The sequence below is a fragment of the Chamaea fasciata genome, unplaced genomic scaffold (genome assembly GCF_029207755.1).
Source record: "Chamaea fasciata isolate MVZ Bird 193981 ecotype frontalis unplaced genomic scaffold, bChaFas1.0.hap1 SCAF_460, whole genome shotgun sequence".
Lineage (NCBI taxonomy): Eukaryota > Metazoa > Chordata > Aves > Passeriformes > Sylviidae > Chamaea > Chamaea fasciata.
This window is the reverse complement of record NW_027094545.1, coordinates 57,983-79,337: the sequence shown is the minus strand read 5'-3', so window position 1 is coordinate 79,337 and position 21,355 is coordinate 57,983. Positions and strand designations below refer to the sequence as shown.

At 53.8% G+C, this 21,355-nt stretch overlaps 1 protein-coding gene across 6 annotated transcripts; it reads right to left on the bottom strand.

Moving 5' to 3' along the window:
• Positions 1-6,740: 6,740 nt before the first annotated feature.
• Positions 6,741-17,600, bottom strand: CLN6 (CLN6 transmembrane ER protein). 6 transcript variants are annotated; one of them, XM_066208760.1, is made up of 7 exons: positions 17,390-17,599; positions 16,763-16,877; positions 15,430-15,528; positions 13,100-13,330; positions 11,319-11,374; positions 8,332-8,415; positions 6,741-7,135 (listed from the first exon to the last, which is right to left on the bottom strand). In XM_066208760.1, exons 1-7 carry the CDS (start codon positions 17,470-17,472, stop codon positions 6,859-6,861), a joined length of 945 nt encoding a protein of 314 aa, XP_066064857.1. In that variant the 5' UTR covers positions 17,473-17,599; the 3' UTR covers positions 6,741-6,858. The 6 variants fall into 6 exon arrangements, with proteins under 6 accessions (XP_066064857.1, XP_066064856.1, XP_066064858.1 ...); XM_066208759.1 differs by having other exon boundaries at positions 8,332-8,454; positions 17,390-17,598; XM_066208761.1 differs by having other exon boundaries at positions 8,332-8,454; positions 13,100-13,288; positions 17,390-17,595.
• Positions 17,601-21,355: the final 3,755 nt, after the last annotated feature.

The window sequence follows — 21,355 nt, the reverse complement described above, 5'->3', positions numbered from 1 at the left end:
CTTCCGCGCGGCGGGGGGAGGGGGAGGTGGGGGGAAGTCATTTTTTAAAACTAAAGAATAAAATACCATTTTATATCAAAAAAAAAACCCCCAGAAATCCCAATTTAGTGTGGCTAATGAACCCCCGGAGCGCACCAAACCCGGACCTACCGTTAATTTGATCCTGGGACAGAAACTTCGCCTGCCGAGCAAGGGAGAGAAAGAAGAGAGAGAAGAAAGAAATAAAAATATATATTTTTTTTTTTTTAATATAAAAAGACGCGGACCAGGTTTAAATTTTCATGTTGGGGCGCAGGGAGGGCGCGGCTCACCATGATTTGGGGGCGACCCGGCGCTTTGGGGCCGCAGGGAGCGGAGCTTCCGCCGCTCCGGCGACGATGCGGTGCGAAGTCCGGCCGCTGCCGTGCGCGCCGCCCGCCCGCGGCTGCGGCTGCTGCGCGAACGCGCCGGGCCCCTCCCTGCCGCCTGCTCGCCTTTTTCTTTTCTTTCTTTTCTTTTTTTTCTTCTTTTTTTTTATTTTTTCTTCTTTTTTTCTTCTTTTTTTTTTAATTTAAAAATTTTTGGGTCATTTTGGTTCATTTTAATATTTTTTTTTAAAAAAAAAATTTTTTTGGGGGGTGTCCATTTTAATTGTTAATTTTAGGTTTTAAATATATTTTTTTTTAATTTTTAAAAATTGTGTTCATTTCTTGGGGTGAATTTTTAAATTTTTGGGGGGAATTTTATTTTTTTTTAATTTTAATTTTTTAATTATATTTTTTTAAATTGTGTTCATTTTTTTGGTGGATTTTAATTTTTTTAAAAAAAAATTTTAATTATATTTTTATAAATTGCGTTCATTTTTTGGTGGATTTTAATTTTTCTTAAATTTTTAAATTTTACTTTTAAAAATTGTGCTCATTTTTTTGGGTGAATTTTAGTATTTTTTAATAATTTAATTTTATTTTTAGAAATTGTGTTCATTTTTTTGGGTGAATTTTAATTTTTTTTAATTTTTAAATTTTATTTTTTAAAATTGTGTTCTTTTTTTGGTGAATTTTAATTTTTTTTAAAAATTTAATTTTTAAATTTTATTTTTAAAAATTGTGTTCATTGTTTTTGTGAATTTTAATTCTTAATTTTTTTTAATTTTAAATTTTAAAATTTTTTGTTAGTTTTAGGTTTTTTTTAATTTTAATGTTTAAAATTTTAAAATTTTTAAAAATTTGGTCATTTTTGGTAATGTTAATTTTTTAAAATGTTTGTTAATTTAAAAATTTTTAAAATTTTTTGCTAATTTTGATATTTTAAATTTTTGTTAATTTTAATTTTCAAATGTTTTTAACTTTAAAATTTTGTTCATTTTTGGTTAATTTCAATTTTTTTCACTTTTTGTTAATTTCAATTTTTAAAATTTCCGTTAATTTTAATTTTGAAAATTTTTTTCGATGATTTTAATTTGTTGAGTTAATTTTAATTTCTGAACTTTCTCTTAATTTCATTCCCTTAAAATATTTTGAAAATTTTAATTTTGAAAATTTTGTAAAATTCCATCCATATTTATATATTATATTTAAAATACTTTTTTTAAAATATTTATTTTTGCCGCTCGCCAATTTTAGCTAACAAGGTCAAAACCAACTTTGCCTCTTTTTTTTTTTAAGTTTTTTTTTTAAAGAACAAACTGTCTGATGATGAAATGACACTTAAAAAATCGTTTTGACTTTTGACTTCCTAACTGACCACCCCTGGGCCCAGAATTCAGATTGTTCTAATCACAAACAAGAAGGCGAAAAAAATATCGATTATATAGTAATCCACAGAATTATAAAGAATTCGTAAGGCTCCTATAGCTATTAATATGTTTATAATAGCAGAGATAAAATATATTAATAATGTAATAATGTGGTTTATATTATTAGATGATATGAAGATAAAATGCAAAATGTGAAATATAAAATGTAAAATATAAAATATAAAATATAAAATAATATAGAATGTAAAATGTAAAATATAAAATATAAATTAATATAAAATATAAAATATAAAATAATATAAATTATAAAAGAATATAAAATATAAAATATAGAATATGATATGAGGAATTCTCATGTCTGAGCGGGAGCTGGTGATGCTGGTGCCCACATCCCTGGAGTTCACCCCATCCCTGATGGATTTGGGGTTGCGGGGTTTTCTTGGGAATTCTCAGGAATTCCCGCGTCTGAGCGAGAGCAGGAGGCGCTGGAGCACAGAGCCCTGGAACACACCGGTACCCGATGGATTTTGGGGCCGTTTGTGGGGAATTCTGAGGAATTCTCACCTCCTGAGTGAGAGCTGAGGGTGCCGGAGCACAGATCCCTGGAATTCCCCTGGAATTCACCCCATCCCCGATGGATTTTGGGGTGTTTTCTGGGGAATTTACTCTTTTCTGAGAGCCGAAGGTGCCGGAGCACAGATCTCCCCATCCCCGGTGGATTTTGGGGTGTTTTATGGGGAATTTGCCCTTTTCTGAGAGCCGAAGGTGCCGGAGCACAGATCTCCCCATCCCCGATGGATTTTGGGGTGTTTTCTGAGGAATTTACTCTTTCCTGAGAGCCGAAGGTGCCGGAGCACAGATCTCCCCATCCCCGATGGATTTTGGGGTGTTTTTCTGGGGAATTTGCCCTTTTCTGAGAGCCGAAGGTGCCGGAGCACAGATCTCCCCATCCCCGATGGATTTTGGGGTGTTTTCTGGGGAATTTGCCCTTTTCTGAGAGCCGAAGGTGCCGGAGCACAGATCTCCCCATCCCCGATGGATTTTGGGGTGTTTCCTGGGGAATTTGCCCTTTTCTGAGAGCCGAAGGTGCCGGAGCACAGATCTCCCCATCCCCGATGGATTTTGGGGTGTTTTCTGAGGAATTTACTCTTTCCTGAGAGCCGAAGGTGCCGGAGCACAGATCTCCCCATCCCCGATGGATTTTGGGGTGTTTTCTGAGGAATTTACTCTTTCCTGAGAGCCGAAGGTGCCGGAGCACAGATCTCCCCATCCCCGATGGATTTTGGGGTGTTTTCTGGGGAATTTGCCCTTTTCTGAGAGCCGAAGGTGCCGGAGCACAGATCTCCCCATCCCCGATGGATTTTGGGGTGTTTTCTGGGGAATTTGCCCTTTTCTGAGAGCCGAAGGTGCCGGAGCACAGATCTCCCCATCCCCGATGGATTTTGGGGTGTTTCCTGGGGAATTTGCCCTTTTCTGAGAGCCGAAGGTGCCGGAGCACAGATCTCCCCATCCCCGATGGATTTTGGGGTGTTTTCTGAGGAATTTACTCTTTCCTGAGAGCCGAAGGTGCCGGAGCACAGATCTCCCCATCCCCGATGGATTTTGGGGTGTTTTCTGAGGAATTTGCCCTTTCCTGAGAGCCGAAGGTGCCGGAGCACAGATCTCCCCATCCCCGATGGATTTTGGGGTGTTTCCTGGGGAATTTGCCCTTTTCTGAGAGCCGAAGGTGCCGGAGCACAGATCTCCCCATCCCCGATGGATTTTGGGGTGTTTTATGGGGAATTTGCCCTTTTCTGAGAGCCGAAGGTGCCGGAGCACAGATCTCCCCATCCCCGATGGATTTTGGGGTGTTTTCTGGGGAATTTGCCCTTTTCTGAGAGCCGAAGGTGCCGGAGCACAGATCTCCCCATCCCCGATGGATTTTGGGGTGTTTTCTGAGGAATTTGCCCTTTTCTGAGAGCCGAAGGTGCCGGAGCACAGATCTCCCCATCCCCGATGGATTTTGGGGTGTTTTCTGAGGAATTTGCCCTTTTCTGAGAGCCGAAGGTGCCGGAGCACAGATCTCCCCATCCCCGATGGATTTTGGGGTGTTTCCTGGGGAATTTACTCTTTCCTGAGAGCCGAAGGTGCCGGAGCACAGATCTCCCCATCCCCGATGGATTTTGGGGTGTTTTCTGGGGAATTTGCCCTTTTCTGAGAGCCGAAGGTGCCGGAGCACAGATCTCCCCATCCCCGATGGATTTTGGGGTGTTTTCTGAGGAATTTGCCCTTTTCTGAGAGCCGAAGGTGCCGGAGCACAGATCTCCCCATCCCCGATGGATTTTGGGGTGTTTTATGGGGAATTTCTCTTTCCTGAGAGCCGAAGGTGCCGGAGCACAGATCTCCCCATCCCCGATGGATTTTGGGGTGTTTTCTGAGGAATTTGCCCTTTTCTGAGAGCCGAAGGTGCCGGAGCACAGATCTCCCCATCCCCGATGGATTTTGGGGTGTTTTCTGGGGAATTTGCCCTTTTCTGAGAGCTGAAGGTGCCGGAGCACAGATCTCCCCATCCCCGATGGATTTTGGGGTGTTTTCTGGGGAATTTGCCCTTTTCTGAGAGCCGAAGGTGCCGGAGCACAGATCTCCCCATCCCCGATGGATTTTGGGGTGTTTTATGGGGAATTTGCCCTTTTCTGAGAGCCGAAGGTGCCGGAGCACAGATCTCCCCATCCCCGATGGATTTTGGGGTGTTTTCTGAGGATTTTACCCTTTTCTGAGAGCCGAAGGTGCCGGAGCACAGATCTCCCCATCCCCGATGGATTTTGGGGTGTTTTCTGAGGATTTTACCCTTTTCTGAGAGCCGAAGGTGCCGGAGCACAGATCTCCCCATCCCCGATGGATTTTGGGGTGTTTTCTGAGGATTTTACCCTTTTCTGAGAGCCGAAGGTGCCGGAGCACAGATCTCCCCATCCCCGATGGATTTTGGGGTGTTTTATGGGGAATTTGCCCTTTTCTGAGAGCCGAAGGTGCCGGAGCACAGATCTCCCCATCCCCGGTGGATTTTGGGGTGTTTCCTGGGGAATTTGCCCTTTTCTGAGAGCCGAAGGTGCTGGAGCACAGATCTCCCCATTCCTGATGGATTTTGGGGTGTTTTCTGGGGAATTTGCCCTTTTCTGAGAGCTGACGGTGCCGGAGCACAGATCTCCCCATTCCTGATGGATTTTGGGGTGTTTTATGGGGAATTTGCCCTTTTCTGAGAGCCGAAGGTGCCGGAGCACAGATCTCCCCATCCCCGATGGATTTTGGGGTGTTTTCTGAGGAATTTGCCCTTTTCTGAGAGCCGAAGGTGCCGGAGCACAGATCTCCCCATTTCTGATGGATTTTGGGGTGTTTTCTGGGGAATTTGCCCTTTCCTGAGAGCCGAAGGTGCCGGAGCACAGATCTCCCCATCCCCGATGGATTTTGGGGTGTTTTCTGGGGAATTTGCCCTTTTCTGAGAGCCGAAGGTGCCGGAGCACAGATCTCCCCATCCCCGATGGATTTTGGGGTGTTTTCTGAGGAATTTGCCCTTTTCTGAGAGCCGAAGGTGCCGGAGCACAGATCTCCCCATCCCCGATGGATTTTGGGGTGTTTTCTGAGGAATTTGCCCTTTTCTGAGAGCCGAAGGTGCCGGAGCACAGATCTCCCCATCCCCGATGGATTTTGGGGTGTTTTCTGAGGAATTTGCCCTTTCCTGAGAGCCGAAGGTGCCGGAGCACAGATCTCCCCATCCCCGATGGATTTTGGGGTGTTTTATGGGGAATTTGCCCTTTTCTGAGAGCCGAAGGTGCCGGAGCACAGATCTCCCCATCCCCGATGGATTTTGGGGTGTTTTCTGAGGAATTTGCCCTTTTCTGAGAGCCGAAGGTGCCGGAGCACAGATCTCCCCATTCCTGATGGATTTTGGGGTGTTTTATGGGGAATTTGCCCTTTCCTGAGAGCCGAAGGTGCCGGAGCACAGATCTCCCCATCCCCGATGGATTTTGGGGTGTTTCCTGGGGAATTTGCCCTTTTCTGAGAGCCGAAGGTGCCGGAGCACAGATCTCCCCATCCCCGGTGGATTTTGGGGTGTTTTCTGAGGAATTTGCCCTTTTCTGAGAGCCGAAGGTGCCGGAGCACAGATCTCCCCATCCCCGATGGATTTTGGGGTGTTTTCTGAGGAATTTGCCCTTTTCTGAGAGCCGAAGGTGCCGGAGCACAGATCTCCCCATCCCCGATGGATTTTGGGGTGTTTTCTGAGGAATTTGCCCTTTTCTGAGAGCCGAAGGTGCCGGAGCACAGATCTCCCCATCCCCGATGGATTTTGGGGTGTTTTCTGAGGAATTTGCCCTTTTCTGAGAGCCGAAGGTGCCGGAGCACAGATCTCCCCATCCCCGGTGGATTTTGGGGTGTTTTCTGAGGAATTTGCCCTTTTCTGAGAGCTGACGGTGCCGGAGCACAGATCTCCCCATCCCCGATGGATTTTGGGGTGTTTTCTGAGGAATTTGCCCTTTTCTGAGAGCCGAAGGTGCCGGAGCACAGATCTCCCCATCCCCGATGGATTTTGGGGTGTTTTCTGAGGAATTTGCCCTTTTCTGAGAGCCGAAGGTGCCGGAGCACAGATCTCCCCATCCCCGATGGATTTTGGGGTGTTTTATGGGGAATTTACCCTTTTCTGAGAGCTGACGGTGCCGGAGCACAGATCTCCCCATCCCCGATGGATTTTGGGGTGTTTCCTGAGGAATTTACCCTTTTCTGAGAGCCGAAGGTGCCGGAGCACAGATCTCCCCATCCCCGATGGATTTTGGGGTGTTTTCTGAGGAATTTACTCTTTTCTGAGAGCCGAAGGTGCCGGAGCACAGATCTCCCCATCCCCGATGGATTTTGGGGTGTTTTCTGTCCGGAACTGGCCTCTCCCACCCCATCCCTGTGCTCACCACCCAGAGCCCATCATTACCCCAAATCACCATTCCTCACCCCGCCGCAACCACCGCACCTCCACCGCCTCTCAGGAATTTATTCCCAGCGCAGGAGATCTACATTAGAAAAACCAGAACCGTTGTTATTATTATTATTATTATTATTATTTTCCCCCCTCCCTCCTCCCTCGGCCCAAACGGCGGAGCTCAGGCGCTGGCAGCGGCCCGGAGGTGCAGGCTGTAGAAGGCCCAGGGCTCGGGGACGTAGATGACGCCGGGGTATTTTCTGCGGAGGGTGGCGTCGTTCCAGAGGCAGCCCACCCAGGCGAGGATGAGGAGCAGCGCCAGGAGGAAGGAGTGCAGCAGGAAGAGCCCGTTGCTGTCCAGCGCCAGCCCCTTGCGCCGCTGCTGCAGCACCAGCGCCAGCATGGCGAAGAAGGTGAAGATGAACAGGATGAAGATCTGGCCCTCGGTCACCAGGTACCTGCGCGGGGGGGACAGGGGAGGGAGTCACGGCGGTTCCCTGGGAGGGCAGGGGGAGGATTCCCGGGATTTCCTGCGAGTGAGAGAATGCCCGGATCGCCTGCGAGTGAAGGGAGAGGATTCCCGCATTCCCGGGATTTCCTGCGAGTGAAAGGAGAGGATTCCCGCATTCCCGGGATTTCCTGCGAGTGAAGGGAGAGGATTCCCGCATTCCCGGGATTTCCTGCGAGTGAAGGGAGAGGATTCCCGCATTCCCGGGATTTCCTGCGAGTGAAAGGAGAGGATTCCCGCATTCCCGGGATTTCCTGCGAGTGAAAGGAGAGGATTCCCGCATTCCCGGGATTTCCTGCGAGTGAAAGGAGAGGATTCCCGCATTCCCAGGATTTCCTACGAGTGAAAGGAGAGGATTCCCGCATTCCCGGGATTTCCTGCGAGTGAAAGGAGAGGATTCCCGCATTCCCGGGATTTCCTGCGAGTGAAAGGAGAGAATTCCCGCATTCCCGGGATTTCCTACGAGTGAAAGGAGAGGATTCCCGCATTCCCGGGATTTCCTGCGAGTGAAAGGAGAGGATTCCCGCATTCCCAGGATTTCCTACGAGTGAAAGGAGAGAATTCCCGGGATTTTATGGGAGTGAGAGAATTCCCGGATTTCCTGTGAGTGAAAGGAGAGAATTCCCGGGATTTCCTGCAATCAGTGGTGATCCCATCTATACAGGGAGCATTCCCAGCTTTTCTGGGAATGAAAGGAGAATGTTCCCAGCTTTTCTTGGAGTGAAAGAAGAGCATCCCCGGGATTTCCCGGGAATGCAGAGAGAATTCTCGGATTTCCTGGGAGTGAAAGGAAAGCATCTCCAGCTTTTCTGGGAACGAAAGGAGAGCGTTCCCAGCTTTTTTTAGGATCAGTGGTAACCCTAGGAATGAAATGAGAGCATTCCCAGATTTCTTTGGGATCAGTGGAGATCCCGGGAAGGCCAGGAGCGCATTCCCAGATTTCTCTGGGATCAGTGCTGACCCTGGAGCTGTCCCAGCTCCCGGGAATCCAATCCCCACCGGGTTTGATTGGATTTTCCAGCCCCGCAGAGCAAAAACCCGCCCTGGGGATCGCTGGGGAAACGGAGCCGCTCTTCCTTTTGGAATTCCCGCAGCATTCCTGGGATATTCCCGGAGAATTCCCCAGGAGCCCGGGGAGGCGCTCACCAGTAGTAGAGGCTGCTGGGCCCCACCAGGAGCAGCGCAGCCAGGGGCATCCGGCCGCGCTGCGCCGCCGGCGTGAAGCAGCCGCTGAAGTAAATGAAGAGGATCAGGAAGAACGGGATGTACCTGGGGGGGAAAAAACCCCAAAAACCGGGAATTGCCAGCGCTGGGATAAACCTGGGAACGGGGAAGGAAGAGCCCCGAACAGCAGTGGAGCAGCTCTGGGATTCCCGGCTGGGCAGATCCCACAGGGCACAGAGGAGTCTGCGCTGGGACCGGGAGCAGAATTCCCAAACTCGGGAAGGAGGAAAAAAAAAACCCCAAAGCGCTGGTTGAGGCTCCAGGGCTGCCCGGAGCAATTCCAGCTGTGGCATCATTCCCGGGAGCCATTCCAGCTGTGGAATTCCCAGCGGTGGCATCATTCCCGGGAGCCATTCCAGCTGTGGAATTCCCAGCTGTGGCATCATTCCCGGGAGCCATTCCAGCTGTGGAATTCCCAGCTGTGGCATCATTCCCGGGAGCCATTCCAGCTGCGGAATTCCCAGCGGTGGCATCATTCCCGGGAGCCATTCCAGCTGCGGAATTCCCAGCTGTGGCATCATTCCCGGGAGCCATTCCAGCTGTGGAATTCCCAGCTGTGGCATCATTCCCGGGAGCCATTCCAGCTGTGGAATTCCCAGCTGTGGCATCATTCCCGGGAGCCATTCCAGCTGTGGAATTCCCAGCGGTGGCATCATTCCCGGGAGCCATTCCAGCTGTGGAATTCCCAGCGGTGGCATCATTCCCGGGAGCCATTCCAGCTGTGGAATTCCCAGCTGTGGCATCATTCCCGGGAGCCATTCCAGCTGTGGAATTCCCAGCGGTGGCATCATTCCCGGGAGCCATTCCAGCTGTGGAATTCCCAGCGGTGGCATCATTCCCGGGAGCCATTCCAGCTGTGGAATTCCCAGCGGTGGCATCATTCCCGGGAGCCATTCCAGCTGTGGAATTCCCAGCGGTGGCATCATTCCCGGGAGCCATTCCAGCTGTGGAATTCCCGGGATGCGTCCAGGATTCCCAAACCGCCCCCCCAGAGCTTTATTCCCTCTGGAGGAACGGGCTCTGCTCCCTTCCCGGCACTCCAGGAATCCCAAACCAGAATTCCCGGGGATCCCAGGAGTGTCTGGGAGCAGCTCCAGGCCCAGCCAGGCCCCCCTGGCCTCTGGGCTGGTTGGGGTTTTTGTTCGGGGGCTTTGGGGTTTTTGTTTGGGTTTTTGGGTTTTGAGGCATTTGGGGCTTTGTTTGGGGTGTTTGGGTTTTTGGGTGTTGGGGTGTTTGGGATTTTGGATGTTTAGGTTTTTGGGTGTTGGGGTTTTTGGGGTTTTTGTTTGGGTGTTGGGGTGTTTGGGATTTGGGGTGTTTGGGATTTTGGGTGTTGGGTATTTGGGGTGTTTGAGTTTTTGGGGTATTTGGGTTTGTGTTGGGGTGTTTGGATGTTGGGGTGTTTGGATTTTTGGATGTTTGGGGGTTTTGGGTGTTGGGGTTTTTGTTTGGGTGTTGGAATGTTTGGGATTTGGGGTGTTGGGGGTTTTTGGGTGTTGGAGTATTTGGGATTTTGGGTGTTGGGTATTTGGGTTGTTTGGGTGTTTGGGGTATTTGGGTTTTTTTGGGGTGTTTGTTTGGATGTTGGGGTGTTTGGATTTTTGGATGTTTGGGGTTTTTGGGTGTTTGGGATTTGGGGTGTTGGGGGTTTGGGTTGTTTGGGATTTTTGGGTGTTGGGGTGTTTGGGATTTTGGGTGTTGGGTATTTGGGTTCTGGGGTATTTGGGTGTCGGAGTGTTTGGGATTTGGGGTATTTGGGGTTTTTGGGGCACAGCTGGGGGCGCTGCCCACCGGCAGGAACCTCCTGCCCACCCCACAAGTGCCCCATCCCAGGAACCCCCCGAGCAGAGGGGATTTCCCAGCTCCCCCCAATCCCCGTTATCCCCAGGCAGCCCCGGGGTTTTTACCTACAGGTTAAGCCCAGCCCTTCCCCCGGGCCATCCCATAACCCCAGAACCCCAGAACTCCAAAACCCCACAACCCCCCCAGGCCATCCCAGAACCCCATAACCCCATAACCCCATCATAACCCCACAACCCCCCGGGCCATTCCATAACTCCATAACCCCATAACCCCCCCAGGCCACCCCATAACCCCATAACCCCAAAACCCCCCCGGGCCATCCCATAACCCCATAACCCCAAAACCCCCCCGGGCCATCCCATAACCCCATAACCCATCCCATAACCCCCCCGGCCATCCCATAACCCCATAACCCCATAACCCCCCCGGCCATCCCATAACCCCATAACCCCCCCGGCCATCCCATAACCCCATAACCCCCCCCGGGCCATCCCATAACCCCATAACCCCCCCGGCCATCCCATAACCCCAAAACCCCCCCGGGCCATCCCATAACCCCATAACCCCCCCGGCCATCCCATAACCCCATCGCCCCCCAGGCCATCCCATAACCCCATTCCCCCCGGCCATCCCATAACCTCATAACCCCATAACCCCATAACCCCATCCCCCCCGGGCCATCCCATAACCCCAAAACCCCATAACCCCATCCCCCCCGGGCCATCCCATAACCCCATAACCCCAAAACCCCCCCGGGCCATCCCATAACCCCAAAACCCCCCCGGGCCACCCCATAACCCCATAACCCCATAACCCCCCCGGCCATCCCATAACCCCATAACCCCCCCCGGGCCATCCCATAACCCCATAAACCCATAACCCCCCCGGCCATCCCATAACCCCATAACCCCCCCGGGCCATCCCATAACCCCAAAACCCTAGAACCCCATAACCCCATAACCCCCCCCCCGGGCCATCCCATAACCCCATAACCCCATAACCCCCCGGTCATCCCATAACCCCATAACCCCATAACCCCCCCGGCCATCCCATAACCCCATAACCCATCCCATAACCCCATCCCCCGGGCCGCCGGCAGCGCTCACCACATGGAGTGCCCCAAATACTCGTCGTAGTAGTAGAGCAGCTCGAAGGAGTCGATCTGTGTGGGGACACGGGCGAGCGCGGCACAAAGAACCCCAGGGCTTGGAAAAGCTCCGAGCCCGGCGCAGCCCAGCACCGCGCCTCGGCACTGGGACGACCCTTCAGACACTCAGATTCTGCCGACGCCCCAACCCAGCTCTGTCCTTCCCGAGATTTCCGACTTGGGGTCCCTTTACCATTTATAAATCTGAATTTTGGCAACGCCCCAACCCAGCTCCGTCCTTCCCGAGATTTCCGACTTGGGGTCCCTTTACCATTCATAAATCTGAATTTTGGCAACGCCCCAACCCAGCTCTGTCCTTCCCAAGATTCCTGACTTGAGGTTCCTTTACCATTCATAAATCTGAATTTTGGAAACGCCCCAACCCAGCTCCGTCCTTACCAAGATTCCTGACTTGAGGTTCCTTTACCATTTATAAATCTGAATTTTGGCGACGCCCCAACCCAGCTCCGTCCTTCCCGAGATTTCCGACTTGGGGTCCCTTTACCATTCATAAATCTGAATTTTGGAAATGCCCCAACCCAGCTCCGTCCTTCCCGAGATTTTCGACTTGAGGTTCCTTTACCATTTATAAATCTGAATTTTGGAAATGCCCCAACCCAGCTCCGTCCTTCCCAAGCTTTCCGACTTGAGGTTCCTTTACCATTTATAAATCTGAATTTTGGCAACGCCCCAACCCAGCTCTGTCCTTACCAGGGTCTGAGGTTCTTTTACCATTTATAAATTAAAATTTTAGCAATGTTTGTACCCAGCTCAACCCCTTACCAGGGTCTCGGGTTTGAGATTACCATTCATAAATTCAGATTTTGGCAATGCTTGAACCCATCCCAGCCTCACCACGGTCTCGAGATTGAGGTTATCATTCATAAATTCAGATTTTGGCAACGCCCGAACCCAGCTCCGTCCTTCCCAAGATTTCCGACTTGGGGTCCCTTTACCATTTATAAATCTGAATTTTGGCAACGCCCCAACCCAGCTCTGTCCTTCCCAAGATTTCTGACTTGGGGTCCCTTTACCATTTATAAATCCGAATTTTGGAAATGCCCGAACCCAGCTCCGTCCTTCCCGAGATTTCCGACTTGGGGTCCCTTTACCATTTATAAATCTGAATTTTGGCAACGCCCGAACCCAGCTCCGTCCTTCCCAAGATTTCTGACTTGGGGTCCCTTTACCATTCATAAATCTGAATTTTGGAAACGCCCCAACCCAGCTCCGTCCTTCCCAAGATTCCTGACTTGAGGTTCCTTTACCATTTATAAATCTGAATTTTGGAAATGCCTGAACCCAGCTCCATCCTTCCCAAGCTTTCCGACTTGGGGTTCCTTTACCATTTATAAATCTGAATTTTGGCAACGCCCGAACCCAGCTCCGTCCTTACCAGGGTCTGAGGTTCTTTTACCATTTATAAATTAAAATTTTAGCAATGTTTGTACCCAGCTCAACCCCTCACCAGGGTCTCAGGTTTGAGATTACCATTCATAAATTCAGATTTTGGCAACGCCTGAACCCAGCTCCGTCCTTCCCAAGCTTTCCGACTTGAGGTTCTTTTACCATTTATAAATCTAAATTTTAGCAATCCTTGAACCCATCCCAGGCTCACCAGGGTCTCGGGTTTGAGGTTCCTGATGACGGGGCTGTCCCTGACGGACAGGTGGTGCCGGCGGCTATCAATTCCGATTTTAACCATTTATAAATGACAATGTGAACCCATCCCAGGCTCACCAGGGTCTCGGGTTTGAGGTTCCTGATGATGGGGTTGTCCCTGACGGACAGGTGGTGCTGGTACCCGCTGAAGATGAGCCGGTGGTTGACAGAGTCGCCCACCAGGTGGATGCTGGCGCCCATGACGAAGGTGATGATGCTGACGTACAGCACGGAGCGCGGCAGCGTCCGCGGGGACCGCTCGATCAGCTGCGGGCACACGGGGACGCCTTGGGGACACCTGGGGGACGCCTGGGGGACATTTTGTGCGTCCCTTTCGGGTCCATTTTGGGACCATTATGGGTCCATTTGGTGTGGCTGTTTTGGGACCATTTCGTGTGTCCCTTTTGGGGGTCCCTTTGGTGCCCCGTTTGGTTCCATTCTGGGTCCACTTTGTGACCATTTTGTGACCATTTTGTGTCCCTTCTGTGACCATTTTGTGTGACCATTTGGGTCCATTTTGGGTCCATTTTGTGCCCCTTTTGGGTCCATTTTGTGACCATTGTGTGACCATTTTGGGTCCATTTTTTGTGTGTCTATTTTGTGTGCCCATTTTGTGCCCCTTTTGGGTCCATTTTTGTGACCATTTTGTGGGTCCCTTTTGTGCCCCTTTTGGGTCCCTTTTGTGACCACTGTGTGAACATTTTGGGTCCATTTTGTGCCCCTTTTGTGTCAATTTTGGGTCCATTTTGTGCCCATTTTGGGTCTATTTTTTGTGACCATTTTATGGGTCTCTCTTGGGTCCATTTTGTGCCCATTTTGTGTGTCCATTTTGTGCCCCTTTTGTGCCCATTTTGGTTCCCTTTTGGGTCCATTTTGTGTCCCCTTTGTGTCCCTTTTGGGTCCATTTTGTGTCCCCTTTGTGTCCCTTTCGTGTCCATTTTGTGTCCATTTTTTGTGTCCATTTTGTGACGATTTTAAATCCCTTAAATCTCATTAATTGCACCCAATTAGCACCAGGGTGACGCAGCCAAGTGTCAGGGAGGAGGAGCCTCGTTGGGTTCTGGGGGGTTTTTTCGGCAGAAACTCTGCAGGATTGTCCCAAGCTCTGGGATCAGCCCCTCCTCTCCCCTAAAATCAGCTTTTCCCCAAGCAGGGGATTAAAACAAAAACAACAACCCAAAAAACAACTCTTTATCTGTGTTTCATTTTGTTTGTGTTTCATTACTCTGACCTTGTTCGGGTTTAATTTTTGAGGCTTAACTCTCCCAGGAACGTCACGGGAGGACAAGGAGAGCCACAAGGTCCTGGAAGGGGGGGACACGTCCCTGGGCCAGGGAAATGCATCCTGGATAACACCTGGAATTCTTTTTTTTTTCCCCTGTGGCTGAGCCCCTCCCCAGGCTGCAGAAATCACCAGGAATTCCCTTTTAAATCCTCCGGGAATATCGAGGGAGAATCATTTCCTCTAATAATCCCAATTCCCAGCTAACAGAGGGTTAAAACAGATTTATAATTTCTTAATTCTCCTAATAATTCCAATTCCCAGCTAATGGAAGGTTAAAACAGATTTATAATTCCTTATTTCTCCTTTCTCCTAATAATTCCAATTCCCAGCTGATGGGGGGAGTTAAAACCGGATTTAGAATTTCTTATTTCTCCTTTTTCTCCTGAAGCGTTGGATGGGAAATGATCCCATCACGGAATTTCACCTCACTGAGTGGTTTGTGGGATCCAGAGGTTTTGGCAGCTGGAGTCGGATCAATTCCGGCTCCAGCCACAGTTCCAATGTCAAAGAGCAAGTGGAATTAAGCTCTGGACAATTTAGAAAATCCTCTGAAAAAAAACCCAAAACCCTCTCTGCTCCCAGCTGTCTCTCGTCCTAAAAATATCATTTGGGAAAAGGGCTCTGACTCCTTTCTGGAGCCAGAATTCCAGGGGGAATTCTGGAAAACTGAGGGGTATTTTTTACTCTCCCTTTCCGGCGGGAATTTGGGAACAACCCACACCCCAAAAAAATCTGAAACATCACGAAACTGGGAGTATGAAAACCCTGAACATTCCCAGCTTTACCTGACCCCTCCTGGAGCCAGAATTCCAGGGAGAAAACTGGAAAATTGAGGGGTATTCCTCAAAAATCCTTTAAACTCTTCCTTACTGGCAGGAATTTGGGAACAACCCACAGCCCAAAAACCTCCGACACGTCACAAAATTCGGAATATGAAAACCCCGAAGATTCCCATGTTTGCCTTCAGCTCTGATTCCTCCTGGAGCCAGAATTCCAGGGGGAATTCTGGAAAACTGAGGGGTATTTTTTAAACTCTCCCTTTCCGGCGGGAATTTGGGAATAACCAACGCCCCAAAAACCGGGAGTGGGGACCCCCCCGGCCCCGAAGTCTCCCAGGGTTTACCTTCAGCAGCAGGAAGGGGGTGATGACGTTGTAAGCCATGTGGAAATAATCCCCAGCGCTGGGTTTGTTCAGGGGGAACCACTCCAGAGGGAGGAGGATCTGAGCACGGAGGGAAGGAGCGGCACATCAGCGATTATGGGGGGGGGGAAAAAAAAAAAATTGGGATTATTTGGGAATGCTGGGCAGCTCTTCTGGGAGAAAACTTCCCCCTCCCCTCCAAAAAAAAAAAAAAAAAAAAATCACCCCCTGGAAGTTTTCACTCCTAGCCCTGCCCCGTGCTGGAAAATTGTGCATCCAGCATTTGGGATTCTGGATCTTCCTGAACCTTCCAGCTGGGAAAAAAATCCCACAGAAACGGAATGGTCACCTCTGGAAGCGGCAGCCCCAGGCTCTGGGGTAGAGGGAAGAGCAGCAGCAAGGTCCCAGATGATTTTTGGGAGAGAGAGAACGGGGAAAGCTTTCCCAGGGGACTGGGGCTGGCAGGGCAGGGCAGTGGTCCCAGCCCTGCACCCCCAGGTCCTGTCAGCTCCAAAACTGACGGACCTCGGAGCTAAAAACCCATTTCTTCTTCCACTGCCCCAGCTGCTGGGAAACCCAGAGCATGCCAAACTCCACCCTGACAGAAATCCCTTTATTTTCTGCTGCTCTGAGTGCCAAATCTAAAACCTAACCTGCTGTTTCTTCCCCCAGAAGTGCTGCTGCTGGTCCTTTTCCTGCTTTGGGTTCCCTGATCCCATTCCTGTTTGTCCTTTTCCTGATCTGGGCTCCCTGATCCCATTCCTGTTTGTCCTTTTCCTGATCTGGGCTCCCTGATCCCATTCCTGTTTGTCCTTTTCCTGGTTTGATTTCTCTGATCCCATTCCTGTTTGTCCTTTTCCTGGTTTGATTTCTCTGATCCCATTCCTGCTGGTCCCTTTCCTGGTTTGGGCTCTGATCCCATTCCTGTTTGTCCTTTTCCTGGTTTGATTTCTCTGATCCCATTCCTCTTTGTCCTTTTCCTGCTTTGATTTCTCTGATCCCATTCCTGCTGGTCCTTTTCCTGCTTTGAGTTCTCTGATCCCATTCCTCTTTATCCTTTTCCTGGTTTGAGTTCTCTGATCCCATTCCTGCTGGTCCCTTTCCTGGTTTGATTTCTCTGATCCCATTCCTCTTTATCCTTTTCCTGGTTTGATTTCTCTGATCCCATTCCTGCTGGTCCCTTTCCTGGTTTGATTTCTCTGATCCCATTCCTGCTGGTCCTTTTCCTGGTTTGAGTTCTCTGATCCCATTCCTCTTTGTCCTTCTCCTGCTCTGTCCCCCGTGGGGCACCCCCCGGCCCCGGCCCCTCACTCACCATGGCAATGGGGCGCCCGAAATCCAGCACCCAGTTCTGCAGGGTGAAGTAGAACCAGAGGTCCAGGTGGAACGGGGCCGTCCTGGAGGTGTCCTCGGCCTTGCCCACCCCGTGCCTGGAGGGGACAGAGGGACACGGGGGGGACGTGGAGCAGCTCCGGGAGGGGATCCCACACCAGACCTGCGTCTCCCTGCCTCTGGAACCCGCGGGATCCCCAAGCTGAGGAGCAGGCAGGCCGGGAGAGCACGGAGCTGTCGCCATCCCTGCGGGGAGGCTCTCCCGGGGCTCTCCGGCAAGCTGTAAAATGCTGAATTAAGCGGGATTAGTTTGAATTTTTGCAGGGCGGAGCAAAATCCCGACTCCCAGGGGTTGAGCTGAGGGTTAATAACATGCCAGTGCCCGGTGGGATTCCGGATCCTGGGGATGTCCCTGATCCGGGGGATGTCCGGACCCTGCGGATGGCCCGGACCCCGCATCACCCGGCGGTGGTACCCGGGAAGGGGCCGCGCTGTCCCGCGGGGCTCGGAGCAGGCTGCTCGGGGGGATTGGATGGGGTGAAGATCCCCAGGGAACGAGGGCTGCACCGTCCCCTTCCCGATCCCGCCGCCCGGCCCCGGCCGCGCTCACCTGCCCGGGTAGAGCGGCCCCACGGGCGGGGGCGAGCCCGGGCCCGCGGCGGGGAACGGCCGGCGCCGCGCCGAGCCCTGCATCAGCCCGGCCGGGGCTCCCGGGGCCCGGTCCCGACCCGGCGCCGATCCCCGCTGCCGCCGATCCCGCCGATCCGGCCGATCCCGGCCGATCCCGGCCCGCGGAGCAGCGGCGGCTGCGCGGGGGCGGCCCCGGGCCGGCCTGCCGGGGCGGAGACAGCGCCGGGGAGGAGACAGCGCCGGGGAGGAGACAGACAGCTCCGGGGAGGAGACAGACAACTCCGGGGAGGAGACAGACAACTCCGGGGAGGAGACAGCGCCGGGGAGGAGACAGACAGCTCCGGGGAGGAGACAGACAACTCCGGGGAGGAGACAGCGCCGGGGAGGAGACAGCGCCGGGGAGGAGACAGACAGCTCCGGGGGGGAGACAGCACCGGGGGGGAGACAGACAGCTCCGGGGAGGAGACAGACAGCTCCGGGGAGGAGACAGACAACTCCGGGGGGGAGACAGCGCCGGGGAGGAGACAGCGCCGGGGAGGAGACAGACAACTCCGGGGGGGAGACAGCGCCGGGGAGGAGACAGACAACTCCGGGGAGGAGACAGCACCGGGGGGGAGACAGACAACTCCGGGGAGGAGACAGACAACTCCGGGGAGGAGACAGACAACTCCGGGGAGGAGACAGCGCCGGGGAGGAGACAGACAACTCCGGGGGGGAGACAGCGCCGGGGAGGAGACAGCGCCGGGGAGGAGACAGACAACTCCGGGGAGGAGACAGCGCCGGGGAGGAGACAGACAACTCCGGGGGGGAGACAGACAACTCCGGGGAGGAGACAGCTCCGGGCCCGCCGCTTCTATCGACCCCCGCTCGGCTCCACGGGCTCAGCTCCAGGCTCAGCCCCACGGGCTCAGCCCCACGGGCTCAGCTCCAGGCTCAGCTCCAGGCTCAGCCCCACGGGCTCAGCCCCACGGGCTCAGCTCCAGGCTCATCCCCACGGGCTCAGCTCCAGGCTCAGCCCCACGGGCTCAGCCCCACGGGCTCAGCCCCACGGGCTCAGCTCCACGGGCTCAGCTCCAGGCTCAGCTCCAGGCTCAGCCCCACGGGCTCAGCCCCACGGGCTCAGCTCCAGGCTCAGCCCCACTGTCTCGGCCCCACGGTCTCGGCCCCACCGCTCTCACCCCCGGGAAAGCGGCGGGATGGCGGTTAACCCCCGGTGTGCCGGGCGGTGAGCGGCTCCCGGCTGGGCTGCTCCAGGGGCATTCCGTGCAAATCCATCGCTGCGGGCCCGAGGTTTGTTGGGAATGAGGAGCTGGAGCTCGCCGTGGCTCTGGCGCCGCTGCTTTCGCCCAGTTTTCCATTTCCCGGCACAGCAGGTGCCGCGCTCTGCTCCCTGTTCTCGGTTTTGCCTGGATAAATCCATCGGGATGGGTTTACCCATCCGGGCAGGGAGGGATTCGCAGCCCTCGGGGCTAAATTTGCACTCGCTGGGGTTTGGAGTTTGGGGTCTGAATCGGGAGGTGCATCCTGCCATGGGCAGGGACGTTTTCCCGGGATTATTCACAGAATTCACGTGATTATCCCAGGTTGCTCCAAGCCCTGTCCAGCCTGGCCCTGGACACGTTCAGGGATGAAGGATTCCTCAGCACCCTCAGAGGGAAGAAAGTTTGAGGCACCAAAACCCTCCTCGAGGGCTTGGTTTGGGCAGGGGTCACCCGTGGGGTGGGTGCTCTGCGTGTCCCACCCTGTCCCCGCTCCCTTGGACACGGAATGGCAGCAGGACAATCCCCCGGGAGCTGTGGCACAGCCTTCCTTCCACTGCGGAATTCTGGCCTGGAATTCTGCTCCCACCCCAAACTCTGGGCTCCCCGGAAGCAGCAGAAGGGAGATTTGGGGATCCCACCCCTGCTCCCCCAGCAGGACATGGGGCGGCACCTGGAAAAACATCCCTGAAAACTTCAGGAGATCATCGAGGTAACGGAGCCGCTTGATCTTCCAGGACCCCGCTTGTCAGCCGTGCCTGACACGGGGATGTGGCTCGAAGCAGGGCTGGCCACGTGTCCCCTGGTGTCCCCTGGTGTCCCCTGGTGTCCCCCGGGCTCCGGCTGCTGCTCCCTGAATAATGCACATCCCACAAAGAGCCGCGGCTCCGGTGTCAGGGCCGGGGATTCATAATTCATGGGGCTGACAGCGGATCCGCCGCAGGACAGTGGGGTGGCAGACGGGGCCCGGCTGGTGTCCCCTTACTGCTGGTGGCTCGTGTGGCGTGGAGGTGACAGCTGTGTGACAAGGCCGGTGGCGGTGTCCCCAAAGGCAGGGGTGAGGGTGCTGCGTGTGTTGGGCTGGGGGCACGGCCGAGGGGGATGGGAGCTGCTGGTGCTGGCTTAAAAAACCCAAATTGAGCCAAGCCCAGCTCAGCTGAAGCCAAGTCCAGCTGAACCCAGCTCAGCCCAACTGAACAAATTCCAGCCCAGCCCAGTCCAGTCCAGTCCTAACACCCCAACCCAACCCAGTTCAGTCCAACCAACCCAATCCAACCCGGCCCAACCAACCCAACCCAATTCAACTCAACTCAACCCAATCCAGTCCAAACAATCCAACTCAACTCAACCCAACCCAATCCAGTCCAACCAATCCAACTCAATCCTGTCCAGCCAACCCAACCCAGTCCAACTAACCCAACCCAAACCAGTCCAGTCCAAACAACCCAACTCAATTCAACCCAACCCAATCCAATCCAGTCCAATCAACCCAACTCAATTCAACCCAACCCAAGCTGTAATTGGACAAAGAACCCCAGTATGTAAACGGACCAAAAACTGATAGAAGTGTGAAAACTCGTGACTCGGAATCCATCCTGGGTGGAGCCGCGGCCAGGCTCTTGTACTGCCCAAGGTGCATCCTTTGAAGGCCTTTTAATAAAAACTCACTTCATTCCTTTAACTCTGTCTAGGCAGCCTCTCAAGGCATCGCTTCCTTGGCCTCTATGCTCTGGATCACTTTTCCAGAAAAGATCCGTTTGGGATACCAGAAAGGCTGAGTTTGCCCTCCACCCCTGGAGCGCTTTTCCAGAAAAGATCCATTCATAATCCCAGAACGGCCGAGCGTGTCCTCCACTCTGCGGAGCGCTTTTCCATCCAATCTCCGTTCACAGTCCCAGAACGGCCGAGCTTGGCCTCCATCCCGGGATCGCTTTACCCCCAAGCCCCCTCGGGGCTCCCGGAACGCCGCCGCTCCGTCTCGGTTGCCGGCCGTGCCGAGGCGGGCGGGCGGAGCGCGGCGGTTCCAGGAAAGAGCGCGGCGGTTCCGGGGCGGGCGGAGCGCGGCGGTTGGTTCCGGGGCGGGCGGAGCGCGGCGGTTCCGGGGCGGGCGGAGCGCGGCGGTTGGTTCCGGGGCGGGCGGAGCGCGGCGGTTCCGGGGCGGAGCGCGGCGGTTGGTTCCGGGGAGGGCGGAGCGCGGCGGTTCCGGGGCGGAGCGCGGCGGTTCCGGGGCGGAGCGCGGCGGTTCCGGGGAGGGCGGAGCGCGGCGGTTCCGGGGCGGGCGGAGCGCGGCGGTTCCAGGAAAGAGCGCGGCGGTTCCGGGGCGGGCGGAGTTCGGCGGTTCCGGGGCGGGCGGAGCGCGGCGGTTCCGGGGCGGAGTTCGGCGGTTCCGGGGCGGGCGGAGCGCGGCGGTTCCGGGGCGGGCGGAGCGCGGCGGTTCCGGGGCGGGCGGAGCGCGGCGGTTCCGGGGCGGAGTTCGGCGGTTCCGGGGCGGGCGGAGCGCGGCGGTTCCGGGGCGGGCGGAGCGCGGCGGTTCCGGGGCGGGCGGAGCGCGGCGGTTCCGGGGCGGAGTTCGGCGGTTCCGGGGCGGGCGGAGCGCGGCGGTTCCGGGGCGGGCGGAGCGCGGCGGTTGGTTCCGGGGCGGGCGGAGCGCGGCGGTTCCGGGGCGGGCGGAGCGCGGCGGTTCCGGG